Source organism: Odontesthes bonariensis, chromosome 4, assembly GCF_027942865.1.
Source record: "Odontesthes bonariensis isolate fOdoBon6 chromosome 4, fOdoBon6.hap1, whole genome shotgun sequence".
Taxonomy (NCBI): domain Eukaryota; kingdom Metazoa; phylum Chordata; class Actinopteri; order Atheriniformes; family Atherinopsidae; genus Odontesthes; species Odontesthes bonariensis.
Genome location: NC_134509.1, coordinates 4,570,090 through 4,585,350, shown reverse-complemented (window position 1 = coordinate 4,585,350; position 15,261 = coordinate 4,570,090). Strand labels below are relative to the sequence as shown.

The 15,261-nt window shown below is 40.7% G+C and overlaps 2 protein-coding genes across 4 annotated transcripts; one reads left to right on the top strand and one right to left on the bottom strand.

Annotated features, from left to right (window-relative positions):
- The first annotated feature begins 696 nt into the window (after window positions 1–696).
- Window positions 697–12,306, top strand: LOC142378268 (mitochondrial glycine transporter B-like). 3 transcript variants are annotated; one of them, XM_075462569.1, is made up of 8 exons: window positions 697–1,104; window positions 1,501–1,599; window positions 4,289–4,413; window positions 6,132–6,216; window positions 6,665–6,844; window positions 8,267–8,435; window positions 8,521–8,684; window positions 10,010–12,306. In XM_075462569.1, the coding sequence occupies exons 2-8, from the start codon at window positions 1,519–1,521 to the stop codon at window positions 10,130–10,132; spliced, it is 927 nt and encodes a 308-aa protein (XP_075318684.1). In that variant the 5' UTR covers window positions 697–1,104; window positions 1,501–1,518; the 3' UTR covers window positions 10,133–12,306. The 3 variants fall into 3 exon arrangements, with proteins under 3 accessions (XP_075318684.1, XP_075318685.1, XP_075318683.1); XM_075462570.1 differs by lacking the exons at window positions 697–1,104; window positions 1,501–1,599 and adding an exon at window positions 1,607–3,193; XM_075462568.1 differs by lacking the exons at window positions 697–1,104; window positions 1,501–1,599 and having other exon boundaries at window positions 3,878–4,413.
- A 478-nt stretch (window positions 12,307–12,784) lies between these two features.
- LOC142379198 (snaclec agkisacutacin subunit B-like) lies at window positions 12,785–13,579 on the bottom strand. The gene is made up of 2 exons (XM_075464338.1): window positions 13,267–13,579; window positions 12,785–13,152 (listed from the first exon to the last, which is right to left on the bottom strand). The coding sequence occupies exons 1-2, from the start codon at window positions 13,540–13,542 to the stop codon at window positions 12,829–12,831; spliced, it is 600 nt and encodes a 199-aa protein (XP_075320453.1). The 5' UTR covers window positions 13,543–13,579; the 3' UTR covers window positions 12,785–12,828.
- Between the last annotated feature and the right edge of the window lie 1,682 nt (window positions 13,580–15,261).

Sequence of the window (15,261 nt, the reverse complement as noted above, 5' to 3'; positions counted from 1 at the left end):
TGCATAAAACGACACATAACTCTATATTATAGATGTATCTGAAGCCTGACGTAGCTGTCGCACACTCCCATTTCAGGACACGAACCGACAAGCTCGTGTATAGAAGTTTTTCTGTGCCATCAGTTTGAATACGAATTTCTAATATCAAATTTTTACAGCATCAAAATCAGACTCTGAATTTGAAAAACCAACAGTGGAAAAAAAAAAAAAAAAAAAAAAATTCAGTGGAAAAAGAACCGGACTCAACATCCGGGTAAACGGGGAGAAGCAATCTATCCCCGTCTCAATTCATCAGATCAGCTCAATAGATATTGAGTAATATCTATTCCTCAATTTTAGCGTAACTTGATTGGCTATCGTTGAATTTTTTTCCCACTGAATTTTTGGAAGTTGAATTTTTTTTTTCCCACTGAATTTTTGGAAGTTTTTTTACAGAATTTTTGGAAGTTGAATTTTTTTCCACTGAATTTTTTTCACTTGATTTTTTTTTTTTTCCACTGTTGGTTTTTCAAATTCAGAGTTTGATTTTGATGCTGTAAAAATTTGATATTAGAAATTCGTATTCAAACTCTGATGGCACAGAAAAACTTCCATACTCGTGTAGTAATTGTGAATGAGTTGGACTCGCGCGCGTGTGTGTGTGTGTGTGTGTGTGTGTGTGTGTGTGTGTGTGTGTGTGTGTGTGTGTGTTTGAGAGAGAGTGTGTGAGACGGCACTTCCCTTCCTGAGGTGAACTTTGCTACCCAGAGCCAGACCTAACAGGAGCCTAGCTGCAAGCGGCGTTAGCGTTAAGAAGCTAATGACAACTGCGGTTAAAATTCCTCCACTGAGGCACAATTTTGGCACAGACCTGCTTATCCATCATTTTATTTGACGAGGGGGCAATTAAGTCACTTGGGGATACTGAGAAAGCTTCGGTGATAGTTTCGTTATCTAACTTGCCTTGCCAGAAAGTTCTGTATTCCCTGCAAGTAATAAGTGGTTATAAGCACTGGTCTCTTCCGAAAACGTTGACAGTTATCACTGGAAATGCAAAAACCTGGGGTGTTTTTAAGCTAACATGGAGGACCATCACTTCCACCGATTCCTAACACTTGAAAACAGGTAAGAGGAGATAGCTTGGAACGTTAGCTTGCTAACAAGCCGAGCAGTGTGTCACACTGACTTCTGCTAAAACAAGTTAGCTGACAGGTTTAGCCCCATCTGTCTTAAACCTTCTATTTATTTGAACAAGTCCCTTGTCGTTTAAGTTAGATCTCTCATTTGGAAGCAGACGGCTGGTGAATGCTGGCTATGACAAAATAGGGCGATGTCATATTAACTTAACCTTGCCTTATTCCGAAAGCTAGCCAGTCAGCTAACCTAGCATGTAGCTAACCTAGCATGTAGCTACCCGGCGAGACTGAAACGATTTATGGCTGTTAATACTTTTTCTCTCTGCCCCTCTCTCTGTTTTTGTTTTTAATTCTTCCTATTTGTTTGTTCGCTTTTTCTTCCAAGTAACATTGGCGAAACTTAATGAGCTTCAACCCAACAGCATCAATAGAGAAACTGGACTCAGCCGGCTCAGCATCCAGTTCAAAGATGGAGTTGGCAGCGGTGAGTGTTGATAATATTCATTGGCCATCAACACAATTTTATTCTGTTAAAACCTTTTTATCTCACTAATCAAATTGTTTAATTTTCGCAATGTCAAATAATAAATTTTTTTCAAAGTACAAAAAAAAGTGTGGTACATATTTGATCAGTAAGCTTAATACAGCAACTCTTTTTAAATTAAACTCTTTGTTTTGAAAATTTGTTCCCATAGCAACTAAGTGAGCATTTCTGTTCCTCTGGGTTCCAGTGAACAAAGCAAATGATCAGCATCATGCCAACATTCGGGACAATGAGTAATTACTTACATTTATTCTTATGTGAATCGAAGAGAAGACCTCAAAATAACTTTTGCATGAAAGGTTTACACCATTAATTTGATATATTCATATATAACAAAACATGATTGGTGAGGGTGTACGTGGACATTATTTTTCAGAATGGCATTAAGTGAGTAACTGGAGCTGATTTATTCTTTTTTTTTCATCCAGTTTGTACTCGCTCATCTAAATATTTCGGGGGGGGTGTCTGAATACATTCAGAAGAATGAAAGGGGCCTCGTTTTAACATGTTAAGATGATAACATGACATTGTTTTAAAATGGTTATCTTGCCTCCTGCATGTTTCTCTTGCATCTCTGGTGGGAGAGACTAAGGAGAGAGGTTAAGCAAATGGAAGATGTCCAAATTTGGATATGAGATACCAGCAAAACTGAACCGTCTCCATTTATGTTACTACATAGTCATCTGCATCTGCAGCTGCCATTGTTTTTGCTTGTCGTTGAGACAACCCGTGTATCTGCAGAGAACTGCTGGTGCCTGAAAAACTGCAGAGGAAGTGCCAATTTCAATTTAGCTTGTTCAAAATCTCAATTAAATTTGTCCAGTTCAATGGCAGCGTGGGCATTATTTTGCCACTCCTGCACAAACCTAATAAATACAGACATTCAAGGGGTCCTAAACATAGTATAAACAGTACTCTCATAGTGAAATATTTGTTGTATATGACGGTGTATATATCTTCCTATTGGACATGGTTAAAGCACAGAGAATATCCGCCACCTTTTAGCTGTTTAAGGGGGATCGTTGGCTATGCACGGTAACCAAATGTGCCGAAATTGTGTTAATGTTTAATGTAACCCAAACGGCTACTCTTTAACTTGTGCAGATGGACTCCTGCATTTGCTTACTTTACTTTTTTTTTGTGTGTGTGTGTGTTTTGTTTCTGACCCACATTCTTCCCTTCATGACTCATGCCATTTGACAAAGATGCAATTTAGCAGTGAGCTTTACAGAGAGGGGGGGTCGGCATATACAGATATGAGCGCGTGTTTCTGAAAGATAAAGATAGAAGCCCATAGAAAACGGGCAGGATTAAGCTTCTTCTTTTTTCTTTTTTTCCTGCGAAACGAGGGGAGGGAAGACGAGAAGCGGGAGAAAGCTTTTGTGGTAAAGGGGGAGAAGGACGGTTTTCGCGTGACATAGAGGTTTATTCTACATTAAGCTATTTGTTGCTGCAAGATGAGAGGCAGGTGAAAGAGGGCAAAATGCAGGAAAAACAGGATTCTCAAAGCCAAACCCCAGGCATCTTGGGGAAGGTAGGAGTGTGTGTGTTTGAACTTAATGGGTGTGTGTTAATGTGTCACATCTTTGCATGTGTAAAGGCACCATTTTGTGTTGTTGAGTGATTGTAGACTGCCCATTATGTATGTTTGGTTTTTCTTGCTGTAATGTGTGGTCATTCGCTGTACAAGTCATTAGTGCGTCCTCTTACACCCCTCTTACTGTCAAGGATGTAAACAAAGATAACGTTGATGTTTTAATGTCAGCTTAAATCTACTCAACACTGTGTGTGGTTTTGTGTTTTGCGGTGGTGATCCATGCGTTACTCGCAGGAACCTAAATCTGTTTAGACGGAATTTAGCACAATTCAAGTTGGAGAACTGACTTAAGGTTTGGGTAAGGTTAGGTAAATTTAGAGTGATGTTTTCTGAAGGCTTGGACATATTAGTGTGTGTGTGTGTGTGTGTGTGTGTGTGTGTGTGTGTGTGTGTGTGTGTGTGTGTGTGTGTGTGTGTGTGCGCGTGCGTGCGTGTTTGTAAACTGTCTCTGCACATCTCCATCATCTCCACTGTAGGAACCTGGCCTCTGCTCTGTGCCACAGGCTTTTTTTTATTTATTGCAGAAAATGTCACAGTAACCTTTATGTTTGAATTAAAGTCCTATGTATGTATGTATGTATGTATGTATGTATGTATGTATGTATGTATGTATGTATATATATATATATATATATATATATATATATATATAATTTATTCTTTGTTCTGGGACATTTTTATGCTGAATCTAATGCACAGTTGTTTTATGTATAATATGGATTTTGCTGATATCGTGAGGAAGACTTTGAGCTGCACTTTTTTCACGTTCCACTTTTGATACAGTGACTAATCCTTTGATGCTTCTCCCTGGCTGGCTCCATTTCCTCTGTTATCTTCTGTCTCTCTCATCTCTGTATGTAATTTAAATTTCTCTCTGCGTTCCACTCCTTCTGTCTGTGCTCTCTGTCCGCCATGTCTTTCTCGTTCGGCACATCTCTCGTTCTCTCTGCCGTTCCCCTCTCCTCTCTTTTCTTTTCATCCCCCTCTCTGTCTCCTCCATCGTCTGACTCTTATGACTGTCGTCGTCCTCAGGCTCACCCAGCTCTCAAAGCCTTCATGTGTGGCTCTCTCAGCGGTACCTGCTCTACGCTGCTCTTCCAGCCTTTGGATCTGGTCAAGACACGGCTGCAGACCCTGCAGAACAATGCCAAGCCGGGGTATGTTCGTGCACATGCACACATGCACGTTTTACCAGCCTGAAACATGCATCAGCGTGCCTCAGGTGTCCAATATCTTTACGACACTGTCACACTTCTCTTTGACAACCCCTCAGAGTACATGGATTGACAAATGTTTGAACATGGACCCAGCTGACAGAGGTCTGGTGTCAGTGTTATATGATAACATCCAAAGGGTTGCCGTCATATCACTTAGGGGCACTTTACACGGAAACGAAAACGGGTTAAAAACGCAAAACCTTTTTGCGGATGCACTGTATCGTTTAGATGGTAACGGTGTTTTGGGGGCATGAAAACGCAAAAAAGTGAAACCGCCCTCCAGAGTGGAATATTTGAAAACACTCCACTGTCGCGCCACCGTGTAAAGGATGAAAAACGCAAAACTGCGTTTCTCGTCACATAGAAGTAGAAAGACTTGGTGTTTACTGCATTGATAAATATGAAACGTCACATACTTTTGCGTTTCCGTATGCACGCAGATTTTCACCCTAAAACGTTCGTCTAAATGCAGATTTAAAAGTGAAAACGAAACGCCACTTTTGCGTTTTGGTTTCAGATCGTTTCCGTGTAAAGGTAGCCTTAACCTTTTAGCAAGGCTGCGGGAGGAAGAATTAAGAACCACCATCTCAGATGTAAATTCAGTAACTTGGCAGACTCAGTCACATGTTTTGGCTTTGCCCGAAACTGTCTCCATTTTGGACATGTATATTCGATACATTTTCATATATGTGTAATAAAGCCATCAGTCCAAACCCATTGACTGCATTGTTTGGGGTTGTCCCTCAGGAGACACCGATATCTAGGCACCAAGCTGAGGCTATAGCATTCTCTCCTCTTTTGGCTCGGCGTCTAATACTCCTTAGTTGGAAGAAGGTTACGCCCCCCTCTCACAGGCGTTGGGTGGAGGAGGTGATGTCCCATCTCAAACTTAAACAACTTAAATATACTGCCAGAGGCACCACCCATAGGTATTATAAAGCCTGGCAACCAGTCCTATCATATTTTGAGGATGAACTCCGTACCCTTAATATAGTGTAGCCTAAGTGTCCCCCCCCCCTTTATTTTATTATTTTATTTTATTTATTTTATTTGTGTCTATATAACTCTGTATATGCAGTCATGTGTGTACATGCATTTATGTGTATGTGTGTATGTATAACCACCTTACGTATACCGAGTGATTTATCTGTTTTATTCTCCTGATTTTATATTTATTTATTATTATCATTATTTATTTTCTATTTCATCCCCTCTGGTCTGGGGTATTGAGTACTAGTGTGAGTGTATAATGTGAAAATCAATAAAAATATTTGAATAATAATCTTTACGACACTGTGATAAGCACAAAAACACATGCAGCATAACAGTGGCGGCCTGTATCTGTTGTCATGAACCTTACAGTGCAGTTAGGCACACCATCACCGTGCAATCATGCTGTCAGGCTGCACACTTGCAATTACGGGGGCAGGAACAGGAAGTTTTTTTGTTTTTTTTTATCTAAAATTGGAGTTTTATTTTTAAGGTTTTCTATGTATAGACTTGAAGTCCATGGTTTTGTGGTCATGCTTACACTGCAAAGATTCCTAATAGTTGTTCATAAGTCACATCTCTTTCTCTTTGTCCTGTCCGTGAAAGGTTATGTTTTTATGCATTTTTATTTATATGCTTTGGATAACTAAATTATTTTATTCTTGCAGCATGCCAAAGGTGGGAATGTTTGCCGTTTTCATCAATGTTGTTCGGACAGAAAAATTCTTCAGCCTGTGGAAAGGAGTTTCACCAGTGAGTAACTGAGATTAATTGTCATTTTTGATACATATGACCATTCTTACAGTTATAAATGATGTTGCTGCATGTTGGGCTGTAGTCTGTGCAAACACTTGCTCTTCAGCTACAATCTCCAGATGCTCTGTGCTGATGTCTGCTTTTCATTTTAGACATTGACTTAAAAAACAAAATGAAAACAAAATATATAAAGTAGCCCATTAGCTTTAATCGGTGAGTAAAAAAAAAAAAACGCAAAAAAATTCAAAATAGGTTTCTCAGTGGATGAAATATTATAGTGTGACTGAAAAAGATTAGATGTTTTGAGACGATCTACAAACATGATGTGTTCAAACTTCATTGAGAAAAGTTTTAAAGAGGCTGAGACAAATCAAATATCAATGAAATAAGTGGAAAAAAGCACAATCTTGAGAAATTTCAAGCGATATTATTTCTTCCTTCGCAGTCATTTGTGCGCTGTATCCCCGGGGTGGGTATCTACTTCAGCACCTTCTATTCCCTGAAGCAGCACTTCTTCCTGGACCGGGCACCCAACGCTGGCGAGGCTGTTCTGCTTGGGGCGGGTGCCAGAACTGTGGCCGGAGTCTGCATGCTGCCATTCACGGTCATCAAGACACGCTTTGAGGTGCACACCTGATACTCTGGCTAGTGACTGACCGATCTGTGTGCTTTGTGGACTGAATGAAATTTCTTCTGACATTCCTCTCTTTTTTACTGTCATGGGTCAGTAATGTTGTTAACAAACAACAAAAGACAGCCAGTGTTTAGGTGCAACTGCTTATAGCCAGAGGCAGAATTACAGATATCATAGTTAGTGATGAATTACATCTCTTTGTCATTTAGCTTTGCGTAGACTGTCTCGTAAGAAATCCGGTGTGTTAGGAGATGCTTGTTTTAGATATGTGACAATCTGATGGAATGACTATTAACTTGTTTTCTTCTTTAAGTTTAATGTATTTCCTCACACATCCTTTTTGTAGGGAACTCATTACAATAGAACAGAAAAATGTCCAAAGAGAGCATGCAGCTAGATACCGTAAATTCCGGACTACAGAGCGCACCTGAATATAAGCCGCACTTTCTCAATTTATAAAGAAAATCCATTTTGTACTTGTATAGGCCGCACCGGATTATAAGCCGCGGGTGGCCACATAGTAATATGAGATATTTACACAGAAAGATGTTACACGTGAGGATTTTTAAACTTTTAATGAAATGCATATGGTAACAGAAACAAATACATACTGAAAATGCTTTTTTTCCCCTAACAGTGCCTGTAACACGGCTGGTTTTAACTTAAATACCTATCGGTAACACATAAATACATGGTGTAAATGCTATTTTTTCCGAACAGTTTCTGTAACATGGCTGGTAAAAAAAAAGTAATTGATCGCCTTCAATTTAAAAGCTGCATCATACGCATTTCTTCGTTTGTTTTCTATGTTGAGGAGGAGTACAAACAGTGGTGGTCCTACAATGAATTGCGCCCTGGGTGACGCCCCGCCCCTTTCGCGGTGGCCCCGCCCCCGGTAAAAGAAAAAAAAAAGAAAAAATCGTCAAAAAATGCTTATAATAACTGACAAAAAACACTTATAGTAATGCTTTTATTACAACAATGTGGTAATAGTGTAGAAATAACACGTTTTAAACGGATTTTGAATATGTTTATAACTATTTTAACATGTTTATAGCGATTTTCGCGATGTCGTTTGGGGGCGGGGTTTCGCGGCGGTGCCGCCCCTGGCGATTGCCCGTTCGGCCCGCCCCTAGAACCGCCCCTGAGGACAAATGACCGATTTACAAATATTTAGAAGTTGTAAGTGTGTTTGATTTATCGTACAATTTCATTGGACCACTGTGAACTATTCCTTAATTGTATTGGTCTAATGTTACGGTGCAAAATGTTTTTGGCGGCATGAAAACAAAAGAAAAAAGCATATATTAGCTGCACCGTATTATAAGCCGCGGTGCTCAAAGCCTGGGAAAAAGTAGCGGCTCATAAGTGCGGAATTTACGGTATTTACTAATTTTATTGATGATGTTTCAGAGTGGCTGTTACAACTACGTGAGTGTGGCTGGCGCTCTGCGGAGTATGTACAAGACGGAGGGAATCAGGGCTCTGTTTTCAGGGCTGACCGCCACGCTGCTCCGAGATGCTCCTTTCTCAGGCATCTATGTCATGTTTTATAGCCAGGCCAAGAGAGCGCTGCCTCCAGGTAGGAGCAGCACTGAGTGAGAACATCAAACAGAATGTTATTAGGTTGTGAAAAAGCATCCTGATATCCAGTTTGTTTTTGTCAGAGGTGACTTCAGCGCCTTACGCTCCCCTGGTGAACTTCGGCTGCGGGGTGGTTGCAGGCGTCATGGCATCGCTGGCCACACAGCCCGCAGATGTGGTGAAGACCCATATTCAAGTCAGTCCATCCCACTGGAGCACAGCAGATGCTGTTAGCTACATCTATAAGGTGTGTATTCATAGGCTTGTTGTTCCCTTACTTTTTTTTTTAAATAATACAATATGAGTTTCTGTGGCCTTCTTTAAAGTAATACAATGTAACTTCTCAAAAAGCCCATTATGGAGCTCCCCCTACAGGCTGTTCCGAGAGCAACTCTAGTCCGGTCTCTTGCTTTGTCGGCCTCTCTCTTTCTCTTCCTTGCTTCATCAGTCAACGTCTTCTTCTGTTTCTTCGGTGCCTCCACCATGATGATCGTACTGACAATGTTGCGCTAGCTTAGCCTTATACCTGGGAGCGTGAGAGGGGTCCATTTGTTTTTGCGGTAGGTGTGCCAGAAAGCAAGTCGAAGTACTTCCGCTCAGCTCCCGGGCCGGTCCAGCAAAGTTACATAGCGCAGTTATTCCAACTCAGACCCCCGAAGGGCATAGGAGACAGGCCCATCGTAATATTAAAACTCATTCTAGCCGCACAATTTTTTTCAAGCAATACTATGTAACATTTCTACCTTAAAATAACAGCTTGAAAAAAATTGTGCGGCTAGAATGAGTTTTAATATTACGATTGGTCTGTCTCCTATGCCCTTCGGGGGTCTGAGTTGGAGTAACTGCGCTATGTAACTTCGCTGGACCGGCCCGGGAGCTGAGCGGAAGTACTTCGACTTGCTTTCTGGCACACCTACCGCAAAAACAAATGGACCCCTCTCACGCTCCCAGGTGCATTTGATTACTCTTACCTTCTTGGTCGACATAGCTTGCACCTTCTGACTCCTCGCCGGTTCGTCAACAAACGTGAAAGCGAAAGGGTGTTGTATTTACGACAGTGTAACCGTAGATTACCTCCAAGCCTGTAGGGGGAGCTCCATAATGGGCTTTTTGAGAAGTTACCTTGTATTGCTTTAAGGTAGAAATGTTACATAGTATTGCTTTAAGTAAATGTAAACCTAGTACATTGTACACCAGATAATGCTGTAATGAACACATTAAAAGGGGTAAAAAGAGCTTAAAAAAATTGAGGATGGGGTTTTAAGATTAGTATTTTTCAATTATATTGTCATGTTGGCTAATAAAAAAACATTTTCTCCCTGAGATTCGGGTGTTAATTTTGTTATGCTCATAAAAATAAATACTTAAAAATAAACATCAACAGAGGGTAAGAAGAAAAATTGTGAAATTTATTTAATTCCATGTTTGCTGTTTGTCATCATTTGCCAATTGTCAAAGCAGTACTTCAAAATACAATTACGGTAATGATGAGTGGAACAGTAGCATAAGGGTAGTGCATAGCCACCAGTTTAATGTCACACTGAACTTTCATGCTTTGTCCTCTCCCCTCAGGAACACGGCACGCGTGGGTTTTTTCGCGGGGCTGTGCCCAGGTCTCTTCGACGCACTCTGATGGCTGCTATGGCTTGGACTGTCTATGAACAGCTGATGGCTCGAATGGGCCTTAAATCCTGAGGAGCAGTGTTGGGAATGCAGAAGAAGAGACATGAAATGTGAGGGGATATGGATTTTTTTCACTGGAAGCAAAAGGAGAGAAAAAAGAAGGGAGCTTAAGTAGCTTATGAAGATGGTGAAACGGCACTACCAAGACTTTTAGCAAAAGAACCAGGTGGATAAATGTTTGGAAAAAAGAGCGTGTGTGTGTGTGCGTGTGTGTGTGTGTGTGTGTGTGTGCATGTGTGTTATTTAAATGTTGTAAATGTGTGTTCATAATGAGATTGTGGTGTTGCACCTGATACACTCTTACGCCAGTCTTGACTGTAGTGATTCTCCCTGCTGTGAAGTGAACTTAAGACACGCCAGGTATGGCAACCACTCGGAAAGAAAGGGCCAGTAACTCTTCTGGGTTCTATAGTTGGCTTTGAGAGGGTTTGTAAAAATCTGTGAGGACATTTCAAAGATCTAGCAAGCTGGTGTTGCGCACGTCTGCTGAGGTAGATGCTGTCTCCTGCTAATCGAAAAGCAGAGAACCGTTATTTGCTTTCAGACAATCACGTGCACTCCCACAGCTGCATTACGGCAAGAGAATCTGAGCCATGTGCAATAATGAATTAAACTCTTTGTCGCCACACTGCTAAAAACTTTATTAATAACTGGTGCATTTTTTTTGAGTCAGCATAATGGAACCAAATGTGCTTTGGGGAAAAAAAAAGGTAAAAGTCACATCAGTAGCTAAAAGTTGGAGTTTTTTATTTTTATTTATTTTGAGGTACCCTGTGGAGGTTGTGATTACTGGTATGGCTGCCGATTAAGGATTTTATGAGCGGATTCCAGCGTGTTTGTATTGTTACACACAAGTTGCAGCCTGACTCGCCATTTCCCGCTGAGCAGCAGGTGGCAGCAGTGATGTGTAAAGCATGTAAAACAAGATGATGCAGAGAGGGAAATCACAGTGTGTGTTTTAAGGAGGAGGGTTTTGATTTTTGAGAGAAACGCTGTATGCTAGCAATACCTTTTTTGTGTTCACAAAGGCTCCAAAAGGAACCTTAAAGAACCGTTTCCTCTGCTAAAATAAGCACTTTCCTGAGTTGGCTTCTTTTTTCTTTTTCTTTTTTTTTTGTACGTTAAGTAAATGTTTTAAATGTAGAGCGAACTCAAAAGCTATTAAATATTTATGGTATGGTTAAATCAGTCAGTTCCTCCCTGTAAGTTAACAGAATTTTCAAAAATGAAGCTTGCAAGTGAGACATTGCTTCATTTTGCAAATATGTCCATATCAGTGCTTAAGGATTTGTAAACTTGTGACCTAACACAGAATCATTGGCTGTTACAAAATTAGGGCAAATTGTTCTGATGCTAATAGCCAGTTACCTGTTAAAAAATAAAAAAAAAAGATGATATATTTGAAACAATTAACACGTATGTCTTTTTAAAAAAGAATGCCAAATGAAAGATCTTCTTTTGCACATAGGTGCCAATGGTGTTTACTTCCTGTCCAGAACAAAGGGATGTTATCTGAGCTGACACGTACTTGTTCTGCAGTGAACTGTGTTAGGAGTTGATTTTTCTAAGCCTCAGTCTTGCCGTATAACACAAACTGTTTATGTCACTTTGCCATAATTCCCAACGTGATGTTTGTCCTGGTTTTTTGCCTTCATCCCACCACTTCTGCTCTGACATGTGCTGCATATGTTTATGTTTAAGTGAAGGTGTGTTATCTGTGCATATGTTTCCTCAGAACAGTGCCTGGTTACATTTTTTTAAGTCAATAAATTTTCCTCTTTTGTTAGAAAGAGTCATTTTCAGTCTCATTTGAAATTAAGAGGTAATTGACACAAGTTTTATTCTGTTTTTTATTTTTATCTTATTCATTTCACATTCTGCATTTCTACATTGCAGCTGCTTTCCACCATGCAGCGTACACTATCAGTCATGGTGATAAGAAGCGCACACATATTGATTTTAAACAGTAGAGACACCCTTTATGTGACTGATGTGTAACAAGTTCAATCTTTACATTATTATTTGATATAACACCTGGAATACAGAGATTATTCGAAGCATTCATCTAGAAAATCTATCAGATTTTTTAAAGACATTATTAAGGTTCTAAATGTCTCATTGTTGACAGATTGTAAAAAGATGCAACAGGTTCATCATCATTTGATAAAAATGTGAGCTAAAGTTTATACGATGTGTTTATTTTTCTTTCTGAATTAAACATCCATCCATCATCTTCTGCTTCTCCGGGGGTCGCGGGCAGCAGCAAACTCATTTCGGCCGCTTGTATTCGCTATCTCGTTCTCTCGGTCCCTATCCACAGCTCGTGACCATAGGTGAGGGTAGGAACATAGATTGACCGGTAAATCGAGAGCTTCGCCTTCTGGCTCAGCTCCTTCTTCACCACGACGGGCCGGTGCAGAGCCCGCATCACTGCAGACGCCGCACCGATCCGCCTGTCAACCTCCCGCTCCATTCGTCCCTCACTTGTGAACAAGACCCCGAGATACTTGAACTCCTCCACTTGGGGAAGGATCTCATTCCCGACCCGGAGAGGGCATTAAACAGCATTAACTAATGAGGCTAAATCACTAACTTTGACTAAATCACATATTTAAAAGAAATAAATCCCCTTCTAAAAAGATGAGTAACATTTGGATTTAGCATTTTGAAATAAAATTATTATTCTACTGTCACAACTTAAACAAGATTTAATAGCAAATGAAGGGGAGCTTCTCTTGGCAGTCGATGTTCTCCCACACTCCGTCTTTGGTTAAAGCTCCACAGCGTCTCCACATTGGACACTGGTGGTCCTGATCTCCCCCTCGAGGCCAGGCTTTATACTTCAGAGGGTGACCGTTCACCCACAGCCAATCGTCCCCCAGGAAACGCAGGCCGATCCAAACCCGCTCAGTGACGCCAGTGGACTGGATCTCCGTCTGGGCCAGAAGGTTCTCGCTCTTAGAGAGCAGGCTGGTTAAGTCGCTGTGGCTCTCTCTGCAGTGCTCCAGTGCCTCCTCCCAGGTCTTCTCCTCCTGCACCACAGTCAGGTTCAAGCAGAAGAATTGGTGCAATGTTAATCCATCCTCAACTCCCCATCCATCACTGGCCCATTTGGCATTATTGTTAACTTTAGGAGGTCCATTCACCCAGTTTGTGTAGGTGACGGTGTCTCCTCCTGACCATGCCCATGTCAGGTTTTTGGGATCCCAGTAGAGACCGATCCATCCAGATTGGCCCTGTCCCACAGACTCTTTAAACACCTGTTCCTCCACCTCACTGGTAATGGGTGAAAGGTCAGTGTATTTTTCCCTGCAGTATTTCATAGCATAGGACCAGTTAAGTTGTCGATTGATAAAGACATGTTTCTCCGACAAACTGCTTGCACTTGTAATAATGAGCACTCTGAGTACTAACTTCTCCATTGTTCAGTCTTTGTGCAGGAGGAAGCAGACTGAGTTTATATGCTTCTTCGAAGACAAAGATTTGAGAGGGAAAAATATTTGCAGACATTTGCATCAGCAGCATGAGACGTGTATTTGAGTTTCGAAAGGCTTTGCACCTTGGCCATTTTCTTTTGATCTAATCAGAGCTAAAGAAAATTGTAAATATATTTGCTTTCTATCTGGTGTTAGTTTGCAGTTTGTCATAAAGACTTAAAAAAAAAAAAAAAAAAGACATTTTCAAATGAGTGTAAAGGCTCTGATGTTAGGTTTCTGAAACAAAAGAGAGAGATAACAATGACACAAGTTAAAGAAACAAAGGTGGTGGAGAAGGTGTTGAAAACCATAAAAATAATCCTCCCAGATGACCCAGTAGAGATCTCAAAGTTAAAATTGTCAGGCTTGACTGCGGGAAGTTAAATGAAGCACGATTCTGGTTTTCATTTTTTTTTGCAAGGTATCAAATTAGGCCTGCGGAGACCTTCTGGAACCATTTTGTTTAGGTAATTTATTTCCATTAGACATCGAAACACAGCATATGTTTGAACACGTACTGTGTTGTCTGCCTTTGACTTTGAAAATCTTTCATGAATATCCTGAAATACTTTATGTGGCAAAGAAACCGTTTTTATTCTGTTGCATTTGCCAAAAGTTCAATTTTGCAAACCTTAAAGGAACAATTAGAGGATGGACCTGTGTTTAAAAAAAAAAAAATTAAAATGTTGAGAGGAGACCTGCAGACAGACGAGCATCTGGCCATTAGTTTCTGTTATCACATATATAGTGCGTCACAATTTGTGATAATAGAAATGAAAATATGGTTTAAGATTACGGTTGTGATATATATGTTTAAAAAGGTCTTATGTGGGTTTTATATTTTAACATTTGAAACAATAGATTTAGATAAGTAAAATCTGCTTATAACCACTAAACATAAATTCTGTCCCAACCAAGGCAGGAATTTCACACTTTGGCCTTGTGCCCTTGAAAATTATATCTGCCATAAGGCCACAGTGGCCTTGATGCCCTCTCTGACTAAGTTTTGCGGTTAGCAGTCTGCCTCTTTTCTGACACGGCTTCAATGATCAATGAGCATCTGGTGGAGAAAAAAAATAAATAAATCAGCGGTGCGCTTGATTCGAGCCTGGAATACACCGCTCGGACGGTCTATGACGACAGTTGACATCAGTCTATCTCCGCCCACCCCCTCACGCGTCCGTGTGCGTAGCCAGCTGATTCTCCGCTGGAGGTGAGGTAAGGTTTTGTGATGATCCTGTTTGCCGTTAAGTTTTTCATTTGTCCAGCTTTAAGTGTAATTTTACGGATAACATTACTATTTCTTGCTCGTATGGTAATACATAATTATAATATTTTGAAGTGTTTTTGTTACTACTTGGATAAGTTACGTTGCAGTTAGCTAACAACTAGGCAGTTAGCGCTGTGTTGTTAGCTGTCAAAGACCTCTGTGCAGACTAGGTTCGTTTGCTGCTCGTTTATCCAGGGCTCTAAATTAACACCCGCCCAACCCGCCAAATGCGGGTGAAAGTTATTTTTGGCGTGTATTAAAAAAAACTCACTAGCCGGCTTGGCCGATGATAAATGAGGAACTTTACCATCTATTTCGCGGGACGCGCGAGCGCAGTTTCTATGGGAACGCATAGAAACCGCCGAGGCTGCCGTACTAGGGGAGCGGGTCACTCT